The 18,588-nt window shown below is 49.7% G+C and overlaps 4 protein-coding genes, besides 1 other annotated feature; 3 read left to right on the top strand and 1 right to left on the bottom strand.

The window, feature by feature from the left end:
- Window positions 1–2,490: 2,490 nt before the first annotated feature.
- GSTUM_00003476001 (uncharacterized protein) lies at window positions 2,491–4,318 on the top strand. XM_052355739.1 has 1 exon: window positions 2,491–4,318. The coding sequence occupies exon 1, from the start codon at window positions 2,918–2,920 to the stop codon at window positions 3,269–3,271; it is 354 nt and encodes a 117-aa protein (XP_052211709.1). The 5' UTR covers window positions 2,491–2,917; the 3' UTR covers window positions 3,272–4,318.
- A 1,916-nt stretch (window positions 4,319–6,234) lies between these two features.
- Window positions 6,235–9,170, top strand: GSTUM_00003475001 (uncharacterized protein). XM_002837108.2 has 2 exons: window positions 6,235–6,686; window positions 6,953–9,170. The coding sequence occupies exons 1-2, from the start codon at window positions 6,549–6,551 to the stop codon at window positions 8,798–8,800; spliced, it is 1,986 nt and encodes a 661-aa protein (XP_002837154.1). The 5' UTR covers window positions 6,235–6,548; the 3' UTR covers window positions 8,801–9,170.
- Window positions 9,171–9,226: 56 nt separating this feature from the next.
- Window positions 9,227–9,301: a sequence feature (Short protein (GSTUM_00003474001, CAZ81344.1) was converted to a misc_feature.).
- A 2,655-nt stretch (window positions 9,302–11,956) lies between these two features.
- GSTUM_00003473001 (uncharacterized protein) lies at window positions 11,957–14,279 on the top strand. XM_002837106.2 has 3 exons: window positions 11,957–12,423; window positions 12,495–13,392; window positions 13,445–14,279. The coding sequence occupies exons 1-3, from the start codon at window positions 12,014–12,016 to the stop codon at window positions 13,886–13,888; spliced, it is 1,752 nt and encodes a 583-aa protein (XP_002837152.1). The 5' UTR covers window positions 11,957–12,013; the 3' UTR covers window positions 13,889–14,279.
- Window positions 14,280–14,669: 390 nt separating this feature from the next.
- On the bottom strand, window positions 14,670–18,385 carry GSTUM_00003472001 (uncharacterized protein). XM_002837105.2 has 2 exons: window positions 17,392–18,385; window positions 14,670–17,187 (listed from the first exon to the last, which is right to left on the bottom strand). The coding sequence occupies exons 1-2, from the start codon at window positions 17,705–17,707 to the stop codon at window positions 15,419–15,421; spliced, it is 2,085 nt and encodes a 694-aa protein (XP_002837151.1). The 5' UTR covers window positions 17,708–18,385; the 3' UTR covers window positions 14,670–15,418.
- Between the last annotated feature and the right edge of the window lie 203 nt (window positions 18,386–18,588).

Below are 18,588 nucleotides of genomic sequence, written 5' to 3'. Positions count from 1 at the left end.
ACAGTACTATTATTGGCCAGAAAGGTATCTAGTACCTCCTGAGTTTTATGCGCTCCAAAGAGGTCGAGAACTAATAGCGTTGGCTGATTCTCGAGAACGGGTACCAGCTGCTCTTCCAGCCACTCAAGAAGGTTCTTTTCGTTGGCATATGCCTTCGGATTGAACTTGACTACGACACGGGGATCGTACTGCTGCTTTTCCTTCATGATACTGGGGCCTATACCTTGGCATCAGAAAAATATCAAGGGTTTTACTCATGGAACACCATCAGAAAATACCGTAAGTTGTATCGTTCCCTGATGCTTATCCCAGCCTGACTGACTTCCATGCACCCATATAGTTCATTCACCAATACTGTTATATGTCTGCCCTTCGAGATACTCGAAGGGTAGTGGTGTCTGATCCATATTACAGATGTTGGCTAAGCGAAAGTGGCTAACATCTGCAGGTATGTCTCCCAATCCTCGACGATCATCTGGTCGCAGCTGGGAATTTCGTCTGTTGAACTACATCCAACTTAGGATTGCTTCGGTGAAATTGGTGGGAAGCTGACTGGACTTATTTGTCACTACTCTTAGGGATATGCGATGCCACCGAAGAAATCCACGAAACCAGCCATTTGAGAATCGAAAGTTGGTAAGTGGTTCCCCCAGATATGTTGATTGAAAAATCTCTTTCCTGATACGGCGAAACCATCCTCTTCTAATGAAGCCTCCCTCCACTCTCCGAACCCGAAACTGATCGTACAACTCTCTCTCCATCAACATCCATTTTCTTTTTCTTCCCCCTCCAGTTACTCTATACTGACTTCTTGTCAGGTCTTTATACTTCACCTTCTTCTCCTCCTTCTTCCACTGGTAAAGATTTGTGCCTGGGATCTTGAACTGTTTGGCAACCTCTGAATGGGTTGGCTTCCGAAGCTGGGTTGGGCTTATAGGTATGGATGGTGTTCTCCAATATGATAACACACGAAGTTTGTAGCTAACGGTGTATAATCGATAGGGATTGTCGACACGCTTTGGTGGAGCCCGCAACCTCTCTGCAAGCTTCTTTCTTATTGAGCCTGACTTCTTTTTTACTCCCGCATAGAATCTATCTGCGGGAAGGGGTTCTAAGACTGGCTATATCTTAGTTCTTCCGGCGCACTTTGGAGGCATTTTGTATCGGAGTTTGGTTTCGAGTTTCTTCTGTTTTTTGCCACTTTGATGTTGCTATTTTCTCACTTCACCAATTTTGAATTGAAGTGCAGTGTCTATTCATTTATTACTATTTTACATCTATTTATCTATACTTTCAATCTATTTTTTGTTTTTTTTCTGTTTTTTCCATTCAACTCATTCTCATGTTTTGATGAGTTGAAGTCAAAATCATGGGCCCGTGTACTTGTCTCATGTGTTGAGTCACTCGTATTTCACCGATCTGTCCATGCCTCACCTTATTTTAACCCCTTAGCGCGATGCCCAATTATTTCAGTTCTTACGGTACGTGAAACCAAGCACAAATTAGGAAACTCGAGTGATAAATCATGATCATGATTAGTGAGCCACAAAAGTCGGCCACGCTCGCAATCTCGTGAAATCCACCAGGCCCTCACAATATCCGTGATTAGGCCTTGTAGAATAGGTTAAGCACAGCCCCGCACCACTACTCGTAGCGAGATTTGACAGGTCGCACGATATCGTACCTCATTTGGCAGCCCGCCATTTCCCTCTCAAGCTAGCGCTTTGTCAGAGTGGAGATACTGTACTAGTACTTGTATCTAACCCAGTGCCCACCTGTTCTTATCATACTGAAAGAAACTGGTATCATAATATGCTGTTCATAGCGGCGTGGTTACCCGTGCCAAGAAAAACAGGAAAAGCTTTGTCAAGCCCGAAAAATAGGAGTGCGCATGACTAACCCTTCCTCCCGAATGCACTTCGCAGGTCGGGTATGGTAATAACTTATGATACAGTGTCAACATGAGACATCAGCCAGCCAAGCTATGATATTGTACTCGTACCCTACAAGTGAGTGCCAAGCTATAGCGCATTCCGACTGGCCCAGAGTCGAAAGATCTTATCATAGTTTATGATAGGACTAAATTAGCGAATTAACTTGACAACCACTCACTCCTAGCCTCCTTACCAAGTCCTGTGTCGATGGCATTGTTCTATTGGGGGCCGCTGAGGAAGGGGATCTACTTGCATGAGAGAGAGCTTTTGGACAAAAACAATCTTTCCTGGCTTTAGAGGGCCGCAGTGGCGCAGGGCGCGCCAGACACCCGCCCCCTCGGCCTTTGAAAGTTTCCCCTCAAAATCTGTGAACAAGTCCAGGAGATTACATTACTGCGCCTTCAAAGTACTCGTACACTTGTGTCGGTACCGGTATGCCGTATTATTATAGAATATTAGTGCGATACCTTAATCACAGTTTAGTATAAATTCCCCTCACTCCCTTGGCTCCGCGGCCTTGTGCTATTTAGGGCGTCACGCCGGAGATGGGAATGTTCTTATGACAAGTTCTCCACCAGACTCCTCCGAGGTCACAAAAACCTCAAACCCCCCCTTTCTCCTTCAGCCAGTCACTCATGTCACTCTTTTCTCTCCCACGATCGCCGATCCGCGATCCCTCTTTCGTAACAGCTTGCACACTTGAAAGCTGTGGAATCCGGGATCAAACGAAGGGATCCCTTCATTCGTTTCTCGGGCACTCGAACTAACTCAACAGCGTTGCTGGCCCGTGCGACGCAAAGAATGAGTGGCAAAACAGGCTAAAGATGCCCCTACCGGCGCGGCAGATCCTCCTCCCCAACGAACTATTATTGGCCGAGCCAGCCAATATTTATGAAGTGGCCTTTGCTATTCACCGTTAAATTTTTTCGTGCCAAAACCTGCGCCCCTTGAGCGAAAAGTGGACGAAATCGGGAAACAAAGGGATGCCGGTATCATACCGGTGCTCGAGTGCTGTGCTTTCTCACAACCCGCCACACTCCCACCCTTATCTCTCCTCACCCACCAACCCCTGCGCCCCCAGCCACGATCCTCCCCACCCACCATTCCACATTCGCTTTTGCCTCCCCTCCCCCCCTATCGCAAAAAAAAGGCACAGCTTCATCACGGACATCCGTTCCTGGACTCGCTTAGGGGCCTGTGCGCCCGGCGTATGCGGGCTGTCTGAATTACCGTGGTGCATCATGTCGTATCACATCGCTTTCCCCTTCAGCTTCCCTGACCTCTTTGTTTCTCGAGGAGAGAAGGAAACGAGATTTGTATCCGCACTGAGACCGTGACCAAGGAGTGAATAGGAAGAGGATATTGGCATCGTGATACGGCGGAGCGGGGAAAAGGCCACGGGCGATCAGCGTACTCGAGTAATTGCGAGAAACGTTCTGAATCCCCAGGGGTACGAGTACTGGTACAATGGGGGTCTTGTTGCGGGATTTCACGGTATCCCCGCACATAACCCTGCTGCTTCATTGTACGAGTACTCGTACTTATCCAACTCTCTCTCTCTTTTCCATCCATCCCACTTCTTAGTATGGGGTACAAAACCTCTTACTCGAGTACAGCACAAAGAAAATCCTTGTACTGTACTGTATTGTACCTGCTGCCGGAGTTTCTGGCGCAACACAACACAGGAAGCCAAATACGGAGCCGTCAGCGGTCAGGTGGGCCTTAGTATCACCATGCCCCCAAAAATGTAGGCAGCGTACGCAGCGCTTATGGGCAGGTTCCCATCAACTCAGGCCCTAAGATAGCAAGACAAGGACCACTCTTTTTCGAGGGAGTTTCTTTTTAGGCTGGTAACGGCAAATCCCATCAGGGGCATTCACATCTGTTTCCCAAGCAGATTGCTTCTGCGATCCTCCAGTGGAAGGCTGCCAAGGCTTCCTGCGATACATCGAAGGTTAAGAGAACTTTTCTGGACTTGAGCGTACCGTCCTTATAGACGGGACAGCACGGTACGAGTACGAGTGGAATAGCGGCATGGAGGGGGTGCTTAATCCGCCCCCATCGGTGCTATGTGCCGACACTCGATTACATATGCGGTACCGCTATCTCTGTGAAACGGGTCACGCGGGCAAGATGGCGAGCTCTGGGTCGGGGTCTGGTTTATTGGGTGATATTGGGATAATAATGGTGGGTATGGGGTGTAGGGGGCTGTTCGCTCCGGTGCTTGTTTGTACTGTACTTGTAATGCTGTGCTGCGGTGATGTACTGTACAGTACCGGTACTTTGATGCTTGTGCTTGCGCTAACCCTCGTGGGTATCTGTCTGATTAAAATGGTGGGGATGATTCGACCCCAAACTCATAATAAATTTTCCATGAGATCCAGTATTTCTGTACATTTGCTTGCTCAAGAATACCGTACTCATTTCCTTTTGTTTCCTCGCTATAATAATAGTATTAATAATGCTGTGATAACAAACTGGGAGCCATGTGGTCTCTTGTGAAACGAAACGACGCACTCACACACACAACCTTATGCTATCATAGCTATCATATCAGCTTCTATCCATCACAGCTGGGGCGGTCCACCACCGTATGACAACTACCCCCATACAGCAGCACGATACGTTGATCCCAAAGAATGGGTCCCCCCCCCAATCAGCGTCTCTCGTTCCATCGCTGAAGCTGCATAAATTACGATACCAAAAGACCTAACATAATCCACTCCTACTCTACCTTAAATAAGATAATAACTTGAAACACTTTGTTGAAGCTCCACTTGGATGGATGGCATACCATGCCGGTAGCGTAGGGATGAGCGGGATCACCACTCTCGCACCATCAATCAGGTCAATGTTATATTTCATTTTTCGGATCCCCATGTTTGTATCCTTTTCCTCTCTTCCGTTCAGCACGTTTGTCTTGTCTTATCTTGCGCTGTATCATACTCGTACTCTTCTTGCACCATACCGGTATGGTGGCAAAGTATCATATCGGTTCCTGAGGATTTGATACCGTAGTTTCTTTTTCGGAGCAACGGTATTGCGGTTTTTTTCTTCCTTCCTTTCCTTCCCATTTCTTTTCCCCGTTTTTGTGGGTGGGTGTGAGAGGGATGAGTGATGAGGGGAGAGGAGGGGGTGATCATTGATGATGATTATGAGCACGGTATGGACTTGGTCCGAGGGGGGGAGGGTGTGAGACCACGATGGGCACGAAGGGATGCTAGGGGGATATGAATCATAAATGGTGGTGCCTGACGGGCTGGACCGGACTGTACGAGTACAGTACCGGCACCAGTACTCGAGAACAATGCTGGACTGCGCTGGGGGGGCTTTTCTTCTTCCAATTCTTCTGCGGTCCCTCCTTCGGCGTTTTCCCCCCACTTCAGTGATTGATTTTATTATTATTATTATTATTGTCTGGCCCGGGAGGGAGGTATAGGTACTTGCAACTAGGTCACATCGTTACCATACATACCATGTGGTATGGTAATCGGATTTCTGTTCTTCCCTTCCCATTCCCTTAAAGATCTCTTCAGCCCCTCCTCACCCCGACCTTCTCAAAATCTCGCTCTCTTTTCTCTCTTTTCACCACCGCCAAATCTATCTGTTTCTGTGCGTTCCTCGTTCATTTATCATTGCCTCCGTCGTGCAGCTGCCGTTCCCTTCTTTTTCATACACACATACATACCCCAACCTGCCCAGCTGCACCGGCATCCTCCATAACAGGATCAGAAGCAAAAGCACACTGGCAAGTAGCTACCCGGCCACTTTCCCTTGGATGCGCGCGCACATAACCCTCTTCCGCACCTGGGCATATCCATGATAATTCAACCTTGTCCCTCTTCCCCCTCGCACTGACTTTCACCACTTTACATATCCCATCATATTAATCTTTATATCTCTGTCAATTTATCTTGCATTGCATTGCGCATTCGCTCACTAACCCACACTCTGGCCTCATTCACTCACTCACTGTCCTTTATTTCATTTTTTTTTTCTTTTTCCGCATAACATTACTGCCCGTTTCCTTCCCGGTGATCGAGCTTATTGTATTTGTTGCGTCATAAGTGGTTGGTTGGGCATTCTTGCAACTCGCATTACCGACGAGTGTAGGCAAGTGATCTCTTCCCTTTCCCTTCTTTCCCTCCCCCTGGTCAATCCATCCAACCAGCCAATCCCCACCTTCTCCCAAGTTTTCAAGCCCTGGGAGCTTCCACTTCCAATTGGACAGCCCATTGTTAACTTGACCTCAATCAGTCCACTATTATTCGTTCGTCTCCAACATCCCGGAATCACCCAACGGTGTACGACATGGATTCCGCCCTCGCTCATTCGTTCCCGGGCTACTCACAGCCCGAGCGTCACTTAAGTCACATACTGCAGTTCCATCCGCATCTACAGCTAGTCGACGACTCGAACCGTTTTCCTTCCAATTCTTCGTCATCGGTTTCCCTGACATCCATGTTTCCCATGCCCGGTGGTTCTTGTAATAATAATTTTCAATATTCTCACCCTCTGCCACCGCCACCACCACCATTGTCGTTATCCAGGAGAGGCTCGGATTGTAGCGTTTTGAGCAATGCTTCGTCCGATGGGGATGGGGGAGTTCTAATGATGGTCGAATCGAGGAGCCGACTCACCCGCGAACAGATTCAATTGCTCGAGCGTCAGTTTTCTGACTCCCCCAAGCCCAACACTAAGATCCGCAGGGTTTTGGCTGACAAAACTGGATTGTCGGTGCAACGCGTCGGGGTGAGTACCTTGTGAAAGAGAAAAAACTACCTTCGGACTTCCCAATCACACACAATCTGCCCACCCGGCTATCACTTCGGAATTTTCTCCCGTTGTGTTACCCTTCCACTCCCTTAATTTGCCTCTCCTATAATATCACCTCCATATCTCTTTTTCGTCGCAGCTGCTCCTTCCTTGTACTTGTACTTGTACTTCGTCTTTTTTTTGGGGGGGGGGTTTTTTTTTACCGGAAAGTATCTAACTTTTTTCTCTCTTTTATCGAATAGAATTGGTTTCAGAACAGACGAGCCAAAGCGAAGCAACAAAAGCGACAGGAGGAAATGCAAACAAGGCAGATACTCGCATCGGCCGGCCGACGGCGAGCAACAGAGCCTTCTTCACCCGTTTCCTCGAGTCCTTTGCTACCAACAGGCGCCACCACCACCGCTAGTAGTGGTACAGTATTTCCAGTAGACAGCATGATGATTGCTCCAAAGCCCCCGCGTCGGGCAAAGTCGTTCGCGGACATTCCTTCGACGCCCACTCGTTTCGCCAAGAAACACGGGGAGGGCGTCTCTCCCTACTCTTCGCCTTCCGAAGCTAGTTATGCTTCGTTGGCACGATCGCTCGCTGTTGCTGCAGCCGCGGCAGCGCATGCAGATTCAGTTGGGGGATTCCAGGTGAATTCCCATGAGATTCCTAATCGATCTCAACCACAATCCCAGCTTCCGGGATATATGCATCCATTCACTCTAGGTGGGGCAGAGAGTCCATGGCCGATATCCCGATTCTCGGACTATGGCTCCAGCACGGCTTCCTCGGTGATATACACTCCGACGCCAGCAGGTCAGTTGGAGGATCCGTTCGAGTATGATCAGATATCTCCAGACTCTGATCACCACTATGAGGGTGGCGATTCACAATCGGGTAATACTCCGGCCGAACCGGCGGGTTACTTTGATTATCATTACCCACAGGAAGACTTTTCCGCATTTGCTGCGGCTATTGACGTTACGTCTACACAGAGGACTTTTGTCCTACCCGCCATGCCACCGACACGCTTTCTGCGGTCTCCAAGGGCTGGGGATGGCCAGGGATCCCAACCTCAGCCTCAGCCTCACCGTGATAACCATTACTACAACCTTGACCAGCAGCAGCAGCGGGAAGAGGTGTCAGAGAGAGACTTTATCCGCCGTGACTCCTGCCCCGGCGAATTCTTGGACGCATTTAGTTCTATAGACCTCCCTGAACAGGCCCAGAACGAACTCCCCAGAACCGAAGATGAGCTCACCCCCGAAGCAGAGCCATCCCACCAACAATCCCTCGCGAACCGCCGCAAGGCACCAACTCCAACGCCCCTCGGCACTGCCAGCCTGCGAAACTCCTTCCTCCCACAACCCACCGCACCACCACACTCCTCAACTCTCCCCTCCTCCAACCTCTCCCTCCCAGCAACCTCCATGCGCCGCATAAAATCGACTTCCTCCACAATTACTAATACCGCCACGCTCTCTAGATTCTCCCCACCAAGCTCACCCCCCATCACAGCCGTACAGGCTAAATCCTTCAATGGACTACTCTTGGACGGTCTGGACTGGGACATGGAGGAGGTCGACTCTACGGCAACCATTCGCCCGCGCACCGCCGGCTCAGGCACCACAACCGGAAAGGCCTTTTCCCTAGCAACCCTTTTTAAAGTGGAAGCCCCGCCGACACCGGTTTCTCCCGCCGACGCTAGCGCAGCTAGTTCATCTTCATCTTCCCCTCCCACCACCACCAATAACGAAGCGGATGCGGAAATGTCACCGCCAGCTACACCAGCAAATCAGCAATGCACCAGTACCGGCAACAACACCACTGGAATCACCCCCGAGGCCAATTTCGAAACGGCGCAGTACAGGATTTGCACCGCCCCACGGTCGCAGTCGTCTAGCGTGCCTAGGATGGGCAGGGAGGAGTTTTACAATGGTGATACTGGCGGCATGATCGGATTTGTGGGATTTAGTGGTGGTGGGGGGGAGGAGTTTGATGCCTTTGCTACTGCGGAAGTCGGTGGTGGGAAGGAGGAGGAGGCATTCCCGTTTGAAAGGTATTTGGCTATTGCTAGGAATGGGAGTGGGGAGGGGGTTTTCTAGTAGTTACTTTCCTCCTCCTGTCTTTGGGTTTGATTTACTATTGAGTGTCTGATTTGGTATTGCTACTATTTCCTTTTTACTCTTGTGTGGGTTTTCGTTTTTTCTCTTTTCTTTATTCGGTTGGGCGGCGGAGTTTTTTTTCAGTTTCTTGCCATAGTCTACATAGTCCTTTTTAGTTTCCAGTTTTGTCATACTTTCTTTGACTCTATTCCGTTCCTACCTACTACCTACTTTAGTTGACTACATTCTGCCCCTTACTACCCTTTCTGTGATTTTCTGCAATTCCTCGTTTTTCTTCAAGAAGCAAAGGTGGAAGAAAAGGCGCACGAAATAACCATATATCGCAACTTATTCCATATTCTTTTCTTTAGTCCAGACTTGCCATCGGTCTGTCTCCTGTAGTTTCTTTCATTTCTCCTTTTTTTCATGACGTGTTTTCAGGCATCAAATGCACCAAAAAAACCTCGAGGGTTATATTATGGGCTTTGGACCAATCAATAATACCAATACCTAAGTTAAGTTACTCGTAGTCATTACACTAGTAATTAGTAAAAAGTGAGAGGAGGTGATCCAGATTAGCTGAGTTATGCCCACCCAATACAAGTTCTTGTGGTATTGTATCTTATCCTTATCAGCTTTGCACTTTTTGACTTTATGTTTCGTAAAGTGGGAGTCAGTCAGTCAGTCAGTCATTTGATAAAATGGTACGGAACAGAAAGTGAACCCCTTCAGGTGTAAAAATTTCCATAATACTGTACTCGAGTACCGTCCAGCTAATCCTACTAGCTCTAGCTCTAGCTTAGCCTTGTTCACGCCCCCTTCGCTGGCTGGCACAGACACAGAAATCAATGTGATAGCCCCTTCCAACAAAGAGAGAGAGAAGCTGAACCGAAACCTCTAGGAAACACACTTGTTTGTACGAGTACAATACTCGAGTACAAGAGCGAGGTACGCTTGTGACACAGCAGTGAAAAGTACCGTACAGTGCCCCACGATTTAATACCTTGTCACACCGTACATACGTAGGGCGTACAAGGACTCGAGTACCGTAGGTACACGTACAGTGCAAGGGAAAGAAACAAGGAAAAGGAACAGAAAAAGAAATAATCCCCCACGATAACATCCGTGTTTACCGCTAACCTAGCCCCTGCCAATCCAGTCAGAATACCGTACTGTACCGTCCTTCCTCAAGAAAATTCTCCACAAACCACCAACGGTAATACCCAGTAACTGATTTGACATTATCGGGGGGTTGTGTGAGAACAACCCCTCGCCATCGTCGATTCCCCCCCCCCCACCACCACCATCACCAATCAGTCAATCGGGATTCGCCGTGGTGCATGTGTGTGTGTGTTTCATTTCCGGCGATTAAATTGTTCATTCCCACGCGAGTTTTGTTGGTTGCGATGTGATGGGTCATTTGTACTCGGAGGGTTCTTCCTTTGTCTGCCGGACATCGGATGCTTGGGTGCTTTGTGTTGGAATGGGGGCTTTTTGTTGGTTACCGGGGGTGTGGGTATGTGCTGCTGGGGTTGTTCATTTCTTCAATTTGTTTGGAGGTGGGATGGGCGAGTGAGGGTCTGTGAGTAGAAGCTTTGGCGGGGGAGATGGGGTGGTTGGGTGCCGCCGTTTGTCTGGGGTGGGAGTGGGGGCGGGATGTAATCGGCGGTGGAAGGGGCCGCAGACTGCGGGGTAGGCGCGGAGGGTTTTTAGAGGAGGGGATGCTTTTGTGCCGGCGGAGCTATGGGCTTATGATACCTTGTAGAAACGATATCATATGCATATCATAACTTAGAGGAGGTTTGTTGCTTTCTGGAACGGGGAGGGTTTCTAAAAGAAGTTCGTATTTGGTCACTGACGGTCGTGCTGGTAGAGGGCACAAGTGATTCGTCTTTCTCTCTCCCTCTATCTCTTGGCGGGTTGGATGGAGGAGGCACTTGGGGCAAGACACTCTCCTTCCTCCACTTCCCCATTTGTAGTATGATATCTGTCACCACCAATTCCCTATCCATTGCTTCGTACCTCTTGAGCCTGGGTCCTGAGCTTCATGTAAGCATAGATAACGGTACCGGGGGGGAGTTTTTATTTCTCACCTCCTTTCCAACCATCCAAACCGGGCGGAATTGATCCATGGGCAAAGGGCCGACAGGATTGCGGAGACGGTGATGGAGTGTCTTCTTAAAAAAACCGCCAAACCGTGAGTGAGGTTGGCGGAGAGTTGGCGATACCAGTGCTTAATATATACGGTCCTCGGGGGACTATCTGTGGGGAGAGGTCACACCTCTCCTGGTCCTCTACACGTCACCTCCTTGAGTAATGCGGGTGCGTACGCTCCTAATAAGTAAGGGTGGCCGCAGGAGATCCTGCATGGTATAAGCATCTTCAACTAGGCTGTGAGGGACAAGCTCAAATCCCTAACGCTTATTCCCTGTTTATTGGCTGTAGTCTCCTTGGCCTTTCCCACTTTGCGAGGAGGATAGCGTTTATCTTCCATACTGATAGCTTTGGGCAGTGGCAAATTACAAGTTGTCCTTGGTACCGTTACCTTCGATTCGGCTTTGGCCATGAGGGTACGGGTACTGGAGCTTCAACGAAGATAATCTGTCAGAATTTAAGCTACGTAACTTTAGGGCGAAAGTGTTCGGGTATTGAAAGGCTAGATAGGTGCTGCTGGCCCTTAGAAGCGCAAGATGCGCTGGCAGGTCTGGAGTTTAGTTTGCATGAGTATATACAAGTACGGCTGTCTCATCCTACCTACCCTCCTCCGCACACCCCCAGTTATGTTAAGGCTTCCTCGGAGGCGAGTTCCGCACAGATAGTCACTCGCCGGTCGCGAAATAAGCTCCCGTAAACAATCCAGCCGACGTGTGAGCGCGCGTTACAAGTAGAATTGTTCACAGTCTCCTTTCGTACTAGTACATTTGGATCTCCGGGCAGGAATGTGGGGAGTAGCAGGGGAGCGCGCTTAGCGTAACTCGCCAGAAACCCATGCACTTCCAGATGATTCTTTTGGCTTCAGGCAACCACCAATCGCACATCGAGAGCAGCCATCTTGCCGCCTATGTGCTACAGTAATAGCATCAGCCCCGCTTATTACTCCTGGCGTTGACAAGTGGCAGAAGATGGATAACGACGGTCCGAACCGCGACCTTTGTTAAAACCCGTTGGCTCCCACTCCCTTCCCCCAAGCTCTTCAATACTCTGCGGAAAGTCATGGACCCTCTATCTGTGGTCTCAGGCATTGCCGGGACTGTGGCGGTTGGGACCAAAGTTCTCGTAGCCCTGCACGGATTTGCGAAAGGAGTCAAGTCGGCACCGGAGGAGGTGAAGCTTCTTACCCGGGAGCTCGAGAACCTCTGCAAAATTATGGATAATTTCCGGAAGGAGACAAAGGGGTTAATAGTGAACCAGGATATTGAAGATAGTTCGGGAGCTATCCTGGATATATTCATACAGCTCAACCAATTGATAACCGAACATACCGTTTCTGAGAGGGATGGGTTACTAAAGAAGGGTTGGAAGCGAGTTAAATGGCATTACATCGAGAAGGACATCGCTGATTTGCGGGTACACTTGAACTCGAACAAGGGGAATTTGCTTGTTGCATTAACTCTTGGAAATGAGTGAGTTCGCTCCCCTCGCGACAGAGGTTTTTATACCCCAAATATGTACTGATGGGGGCGGAATGGGTTAGACTTCAGAACGGCCATTCAAATATGAAGTTAGAAAGGGTTCAAGGGGCACTTGAGGAAGTCATTGAGAGACTCCAAGATCACGACATGCAAACCGTAGCTACCTGCGAGAGTTTCACGTTGCAAAGATGGCAGGAAGTCCCCTCCACGATTGGGCCTTCGTCACGTCCGACGACCCCGAATGGTCAGATTTCTGTCGCCCGTTCCGAGTCTGGAATACTCTCAGAAGCAGCATTCTCAGAGCGGAGTATCCCGATGAGTGCATATCAATTCAACGATATGGGGAACAGAGGGAAGGGGGTTCTGATCTCGAACGGAACAGGGACGAAGGCACATACCGTGAAGACCGGTATGCTAAAGAAAGCATCCAATTCGAAGCCTTCAGTTGAGAGAGTTACTAGGGCAGGGCCTCCTGCAAGCCCCCCCAAACTACAAATCAAATCCACGAAACCCACACCTCTTGATATTATACCAGAGCCGGAGGATGAGGATGAGGCCAAAAACGACAGCAACCCGAGGGCGGCTACAGCCGCTCAAACGTTTATCAAAACCCCAGGCAAAAAAAGACATCTAAAGCCACGCGGAGCACTCGGCAGGGCACGATATCGTCTTAGGAACTTCCCTAAGCTCAGATCTGGGGTTGACCCGGGACCCGCCCGAGGGGGATCAGGAGATGGTGCATGTACGTTCGTGGCTCCTGGGACAGTGGACAAACCACGAGATGCCTCTGCAGGTGTGATTACGAAAGCACTGCCATTGCGGGCGCCGGCCCGGGCACCACCGACTGCCCCTGGATCTCCTACGCTGGCGATGGAGAGGTTTTTACAAGTGTTAAACACCTCCCCGAACTTGACATCCGGGGATCCACCTGGAGGCCCAGGAAATATTCGGAAGCCATCGGTAGGGGTCTTATGGTCCGTCACTTTTAGCCCTTTCTAACTAAGAGGTTTAGGGAGGGACATATGCTATTTGGCCACCTTATCGTCCCCATGTCTCTCTTGCTGGAAAGGTGGTCTCAGATGCCCCGATCTTTCTGGAAGTAATCGACCCGCCGGCGCTATCAAGAGATGATTCCTTTCAGCTACAAGCCGATAAACGCGTCCGATTAATTAGCTACTCCAATGGGGAGTGGTTTTACGGTCAAGTTTATCCTGAAGGGGTAGTTATGCAGTTCCGAAGGGCGGAATTCCGACACGCGCCGAAACCTAGGGACGAGGAAATGCGAACGGAAGAGAAAAGGCAAATGTTAGCCTTGCTGAGGCCTAAAAAGTCTACTCGTATCGGGTCCTTAGAAGATTGGTTAGGTATTGGCGGGAATCACACGCCGAAGAAAACTGTCGGCGATGTTGCAATTTCGTCACCACCGGCACTGATGGAAGTAGTATCAGCGCGTTGAGAGCGCGTGCTTGGAACGGCTGTAGGGTAGGGTTACTTACTGTACTGTAGTAACTACCGCTTGGGATAAAGATGGCTGAGGTACTCGAGTATGATACGAAGAAGTGCCCCGACCGGCACTCGGGCGCGTATGATAATATTTCTTTTGGACATATGCTACAACCCATTTCCTCCGGTCTTATTCAAGCTTCTACCTATCAAATAAACGACTTTACTGCTTGCTACCCAATACCTACCTACCTACCTACCAACCTACAGTACCTACTTTAAAACGATAAATGATAGACCTTTCCCCCATCAAACGCAAAAAAAAAAAAAAAAACAGGATATCAATACAAACACAAAAAGGGCCTACATAATATTATATATATATATATATAAAACAACCGAGATATTACGGTATCAAAAAAAAAAAGGAGCCCTGAACAAATGACCTACTCGAGTGACATCACATGATGCCCCCCCCCCCAATAATCACATCATACCTACTTGACAATTATGATACTCCTACTCCACTGCCTCCACTTGTCCGGGAAAACTAAGATTTTATGCTCTTGAAATTCACGATATCACAACTAGCCGAGCCCAACCCACCAAACCGGGAGTACAGGGGTAGGTGAATAAATAAAAAAAAGGTACAAAAAGAATAACCCTCCTGGAAAAAAAAACAGAACGAAAACCCGATTTCCATTCCTCCCCTACCCAGCCGGCCAAGCCAAGCCAAGCAATTCAAGTATCATACCGGTAGTTCAAGTCACAATCGAGCACGCACGGGACATAACTAAATAATAGCCAAGTGGATAGATAGATAAATAGGTAAAAGTGGAAAAAAGAGATGGGCCAATTATCCTCAGATTACAACTAGATGGAGACGGAGATGGAGACCTAACGAACCGAATGAAGAGAGGTAAAGTGACAAATCCCAATCGCAGAGATAACAGGAGAAAAGAAGGCAATTGGTATAAGGAGCGTATAGAATGAGCGAATGAGGAAAAGAAAGAAAGATATATATCAAAGGAATTGAACGGAATGGAATGCGCGTAGCCAAACTTCACGTAGAAGTAAAAGGGGAAGAAATAAACGGGACTCCAATTGGTTGATTGTGCGAAGACCCGGGCGGGGGAAGAGAAGGTTAAGGTAAAAGTGAAAAAGTAAAAACGAGAAGGAAAAAGAGTAAAAAAGAGCTATTCAAGATAACAGGGTAAAGGAACAAAAGGGAGAAAAGGAGAAAGAGTTAGAACAAGAATGACGCGGAGTAGAGCAGATTCCAGTATTCCCCAATCTTGCGGCCTACAAAAAAAAACAAGATACGACCAAAACACAAAACATAAAGCACAAATCAAATCAAACCGAAGCAAATAAAAGCAGAAAAAAGTTCCAGAGCAAGAAGAAAGAGAAAGAAGCCTCGTGCCAATCGCACAATCACCCCAATTTCGTCCCGTCAATACAACGATGACAGCACCGCCGACGAGAACCACCATGACGGCCATACTAATCATGCAAACGCACTCATCGCGCAAACGCCATTTATCTAACCCGTAGCATTCCACCACTGCCCACCCTGCTGTTGCTGTGGTGGCTGCGGACGGTAATTCTGCGGTGGCGGCGGGTTTCCCAAGTAGTGCTGGGGGGTAGGGTTGGAGTACAGCGGGGGCTGCGGCTGTCCGCCGTGCTGCACATGCATTGCCGGGATCGACTGAGGATGCGGCTGGGGGTGGTGCTGCTGTGAGTGATGCTGCGGGTGCCCCGGTTGCTGCTGCGGGCCGGGAGATTGGAAGTACTGGGGGGTGATGTAGGCAGCACTTGGGTGGTTGTGGAGCTGCTCCGGTTTGATGCTCTGAGTGGTTCGTGGAGACTGTTGGGGCATGATTTGGTGCTGCTGGGCCTGCTGCTGCTGCTGTTGAGCCTGTTGCTGCTGGGCCTGAGCTTGGGCCTGCTGCTGCTGTTGCTGGTGGTGTAGGGTTGACAGTTGCTGCGGGTTCATCATGTGTGGCGTATGGAGTTGAGGGTGCTGTGGGATTGGATTATGTTGAGAGGGATGTGGTAGCGGAGGGTTCGTGGGCTGTTGTTGTTGCTGCTGCTGCTGCTGCTGCTGCTGGGGACTTGGCATCGGCTGCTGCTGCTGGCCGGGCTGATTGTTAACTGGAGGAGATCTAGGCTTAAAGTAATTGGTGTACATCTCCTTCCTCACACCACTACTATTTCGAAGAACTTTATTGAAATCTGCAGTGCTATGCACCTGCTCCATGAGTTGTGCGGGAGCGGCACTGACAGCACGGTCTTGGTATGGGGGTCCAGTAATCTCTTGCTTGGGACGAGGCACCGAATAGATTTCTTTTAATCTATCCTGACTTTCCGGTGCAAGATGGATCATTGGCAAAGGTGCGAGGGGAACCGGGGCTGGCCCGCCAAGACCCGGCTGGACCATTTGAGGTTGTGGCTGTTGGTCAAGTTGCACAGCATCATGAGGGTAGATTGGTTCATGGTGCTGCTGCTGTTGAGCTGCGGCCGCCTGTTGCTGCTGCTGCTGCTGTTGTTGTTGGGCAGCTTGCTCACTGGCTTGTGCGGCTCTTTGCTTTGCCGCACCAGGCCTCTTCTCACCAGCCGGATCTTCCTCTGTAAAACCTTGTTTTCTGGCTTTGGTTTCCCAATAATCGTCTCGCACCCGCCGGCCATTCACGATCACCCTACTACCAAATTGTCGGAACATACTCTTCGCAGTAACAATAGCAATCTGTCGCGAGCGGTAAGAATACGGAAGGAGTTCTTGCTGGATGAGATCATCCTTCTCGGCTTGCGTAGCAATAATTTTATAAAGTGACCTATTCTTATTGAAAAGAAGGTACGAATCTCTGTATCCAAGCACCCTTGCACATTCAGTGGCCAACATGAAGAGCTTGTCTCCGCGGTTTGGAACATTGAAGGTTCGGCACTTGTATTCCCTACCATTGCACAAGTGCCCGGTCGGGAGCACTTTCTTGTCGCCCTCATCATCAGTCTCGCGTGGCACATACTCATCGCCCTCTGGCGTGAGTTGGTCAGTGGTGTGGTCACGCACGGTCGGCAACGCCTTTACCACTGGTTTAGCGGGGGGTGGTTTAGGGGGAGTAGGTAGCGATCCTGGCTGTTGAGCGGGAGGTTGAATCTGCTGTAACTGAGGGGTACTGACAGCCTGTGGCGGAAGCTGTTGGTGTTGCTGTTGAGGGGTGGTCGCAAGATTTGGACTCTGAGGGACACCAGGACCCTTGTTCTTTGGTGGCCTTCCTCTCTTTCTTCGTTGAGGCGGTTCACCCGCTGCTCCTGTTGCGGCAAATAAAAGTCAGTTTTTGCTTTTCCCCCTTTATATTTTCATGCGTATTTTGATGAGCCACTGTCGCGACCGCGCACAACATGTCGCGTAATCCATGGATTACCGCATTTTTATTATTCTTTTTTATTCTTTCGTGTCGCTCAGATGAATAATGAAGTAAAAAAAAAAAAAAAAAAAAAACGCTATTCGCGTACCTGTACCTAGATCATCTCCAGCAATAGCACCATCCCGATAGGGCTCAGCAGGTGATCGACTCCGTTTTACACCCCGAGGGCTACTATTAGCCAGTGCGCTAACGCCAGGTTTCGAATCATCAAACTCGGTCGCATTAGACGTCGGAGGCGAGTAAGGAGGAATGTGGGATGCCGACGAGAGGTGCGATGAGAATGCAGTAGTAGGGTTTAAAGTGGCTGGATCAATAGTCCCAGAGCCATCGAGCACCCCGCCGTTATTCAGCATGGGCGACTGACCCGCCGGGGAAAACATACTTGGGTAGGCCGCGGATGGCATGCAGAGAGGGGTAGGGGGGGGGAGGGGGGCGAGTGGGAGGGGCGAACTCTGGTGCACGAGTGTTGAGCTCGGATTGGAGAAAAGTTTGACGCGAAAAATGGGCGAGCAACCGATCTAACACCAGCCGACCGACGACGATTTTAGACAAACAAAGCAACCACAACTGATGGCGGCAACGGCACACCAACGATAGGCGGCGTCGGGGGTATTAGAGGGGGTGGTGGGTTGGGTTTGGCGGCGAGGAGCGGCAGAAGCAAGCAGGAGCAGGCAAGCAACTCAACGGCCGCTGTCAGTTCGGGGTATGGAGGGTGGGTGGGGAGGGGTGAAAGGTTGTGGTGGTGCGGAAGCAGTGCACTGACTGGTTCGCTGGAGAGATTGTATGTGGGTGTTGACGCGAAGTGGGCTACTGGGGTTATGATGCGTGCTGATGCGGAGGGGAGGGTGGTGGTGGAAGGGAGATGGTGGTGAGGTGTGTGTCTGTGTGTCTGTGGTTGTGGATGGAGGGGAGGTAGGTGGGTGTTAGAAGGGTGGTGTGTGTGGTATTTGGAGGGTAGGGGTGGGTGTGAGAGTGTGCTTGGTGCTTTTTGGGGAAGGGGTGGGAAGGGAGGGGAGGGAGTGGAAGGGCGGTAGGTAGCGGAAAGGGAGGGGGAATGGTGCAGAGCTGCTCTTAGGGCAAGTTATGGATCTGATTGACAGGAACGTCGAGATTGGTTGGAAAGGGGGGGCAGGTGGTTTCTTTTCATCTGTTTGCTGCTGGGGCGATGGTTTCTTGCTTACGGGGGGCTGGAGTCCATTGGTTAGCGCGTGTGTAAGAGTGGTGTGTGAGTAAGTTGTGTGTATGAGTGATTGCAATCTATCTCCTAAATCACTGTGTAGATTAA

Source organism: Tuber melanosporum (assembly GCF_000151645.1).
Source record: "Tuber melanosporum whole genome shotgun sequence assembly, scaffold_173, strain Mel28".
Taxonomy (NCBI): Eukaryota; Fungi; Ascomycota; class Pezizomycetes; order Pezizales; family Tuberaceae; genus Tuber; species Tuber melanosporum.
The sequence above is the reverse complement of the archived record's forward strand: the minus strand, read 5'-3'. Positions and strand labels throughout refer to the sequence as shown.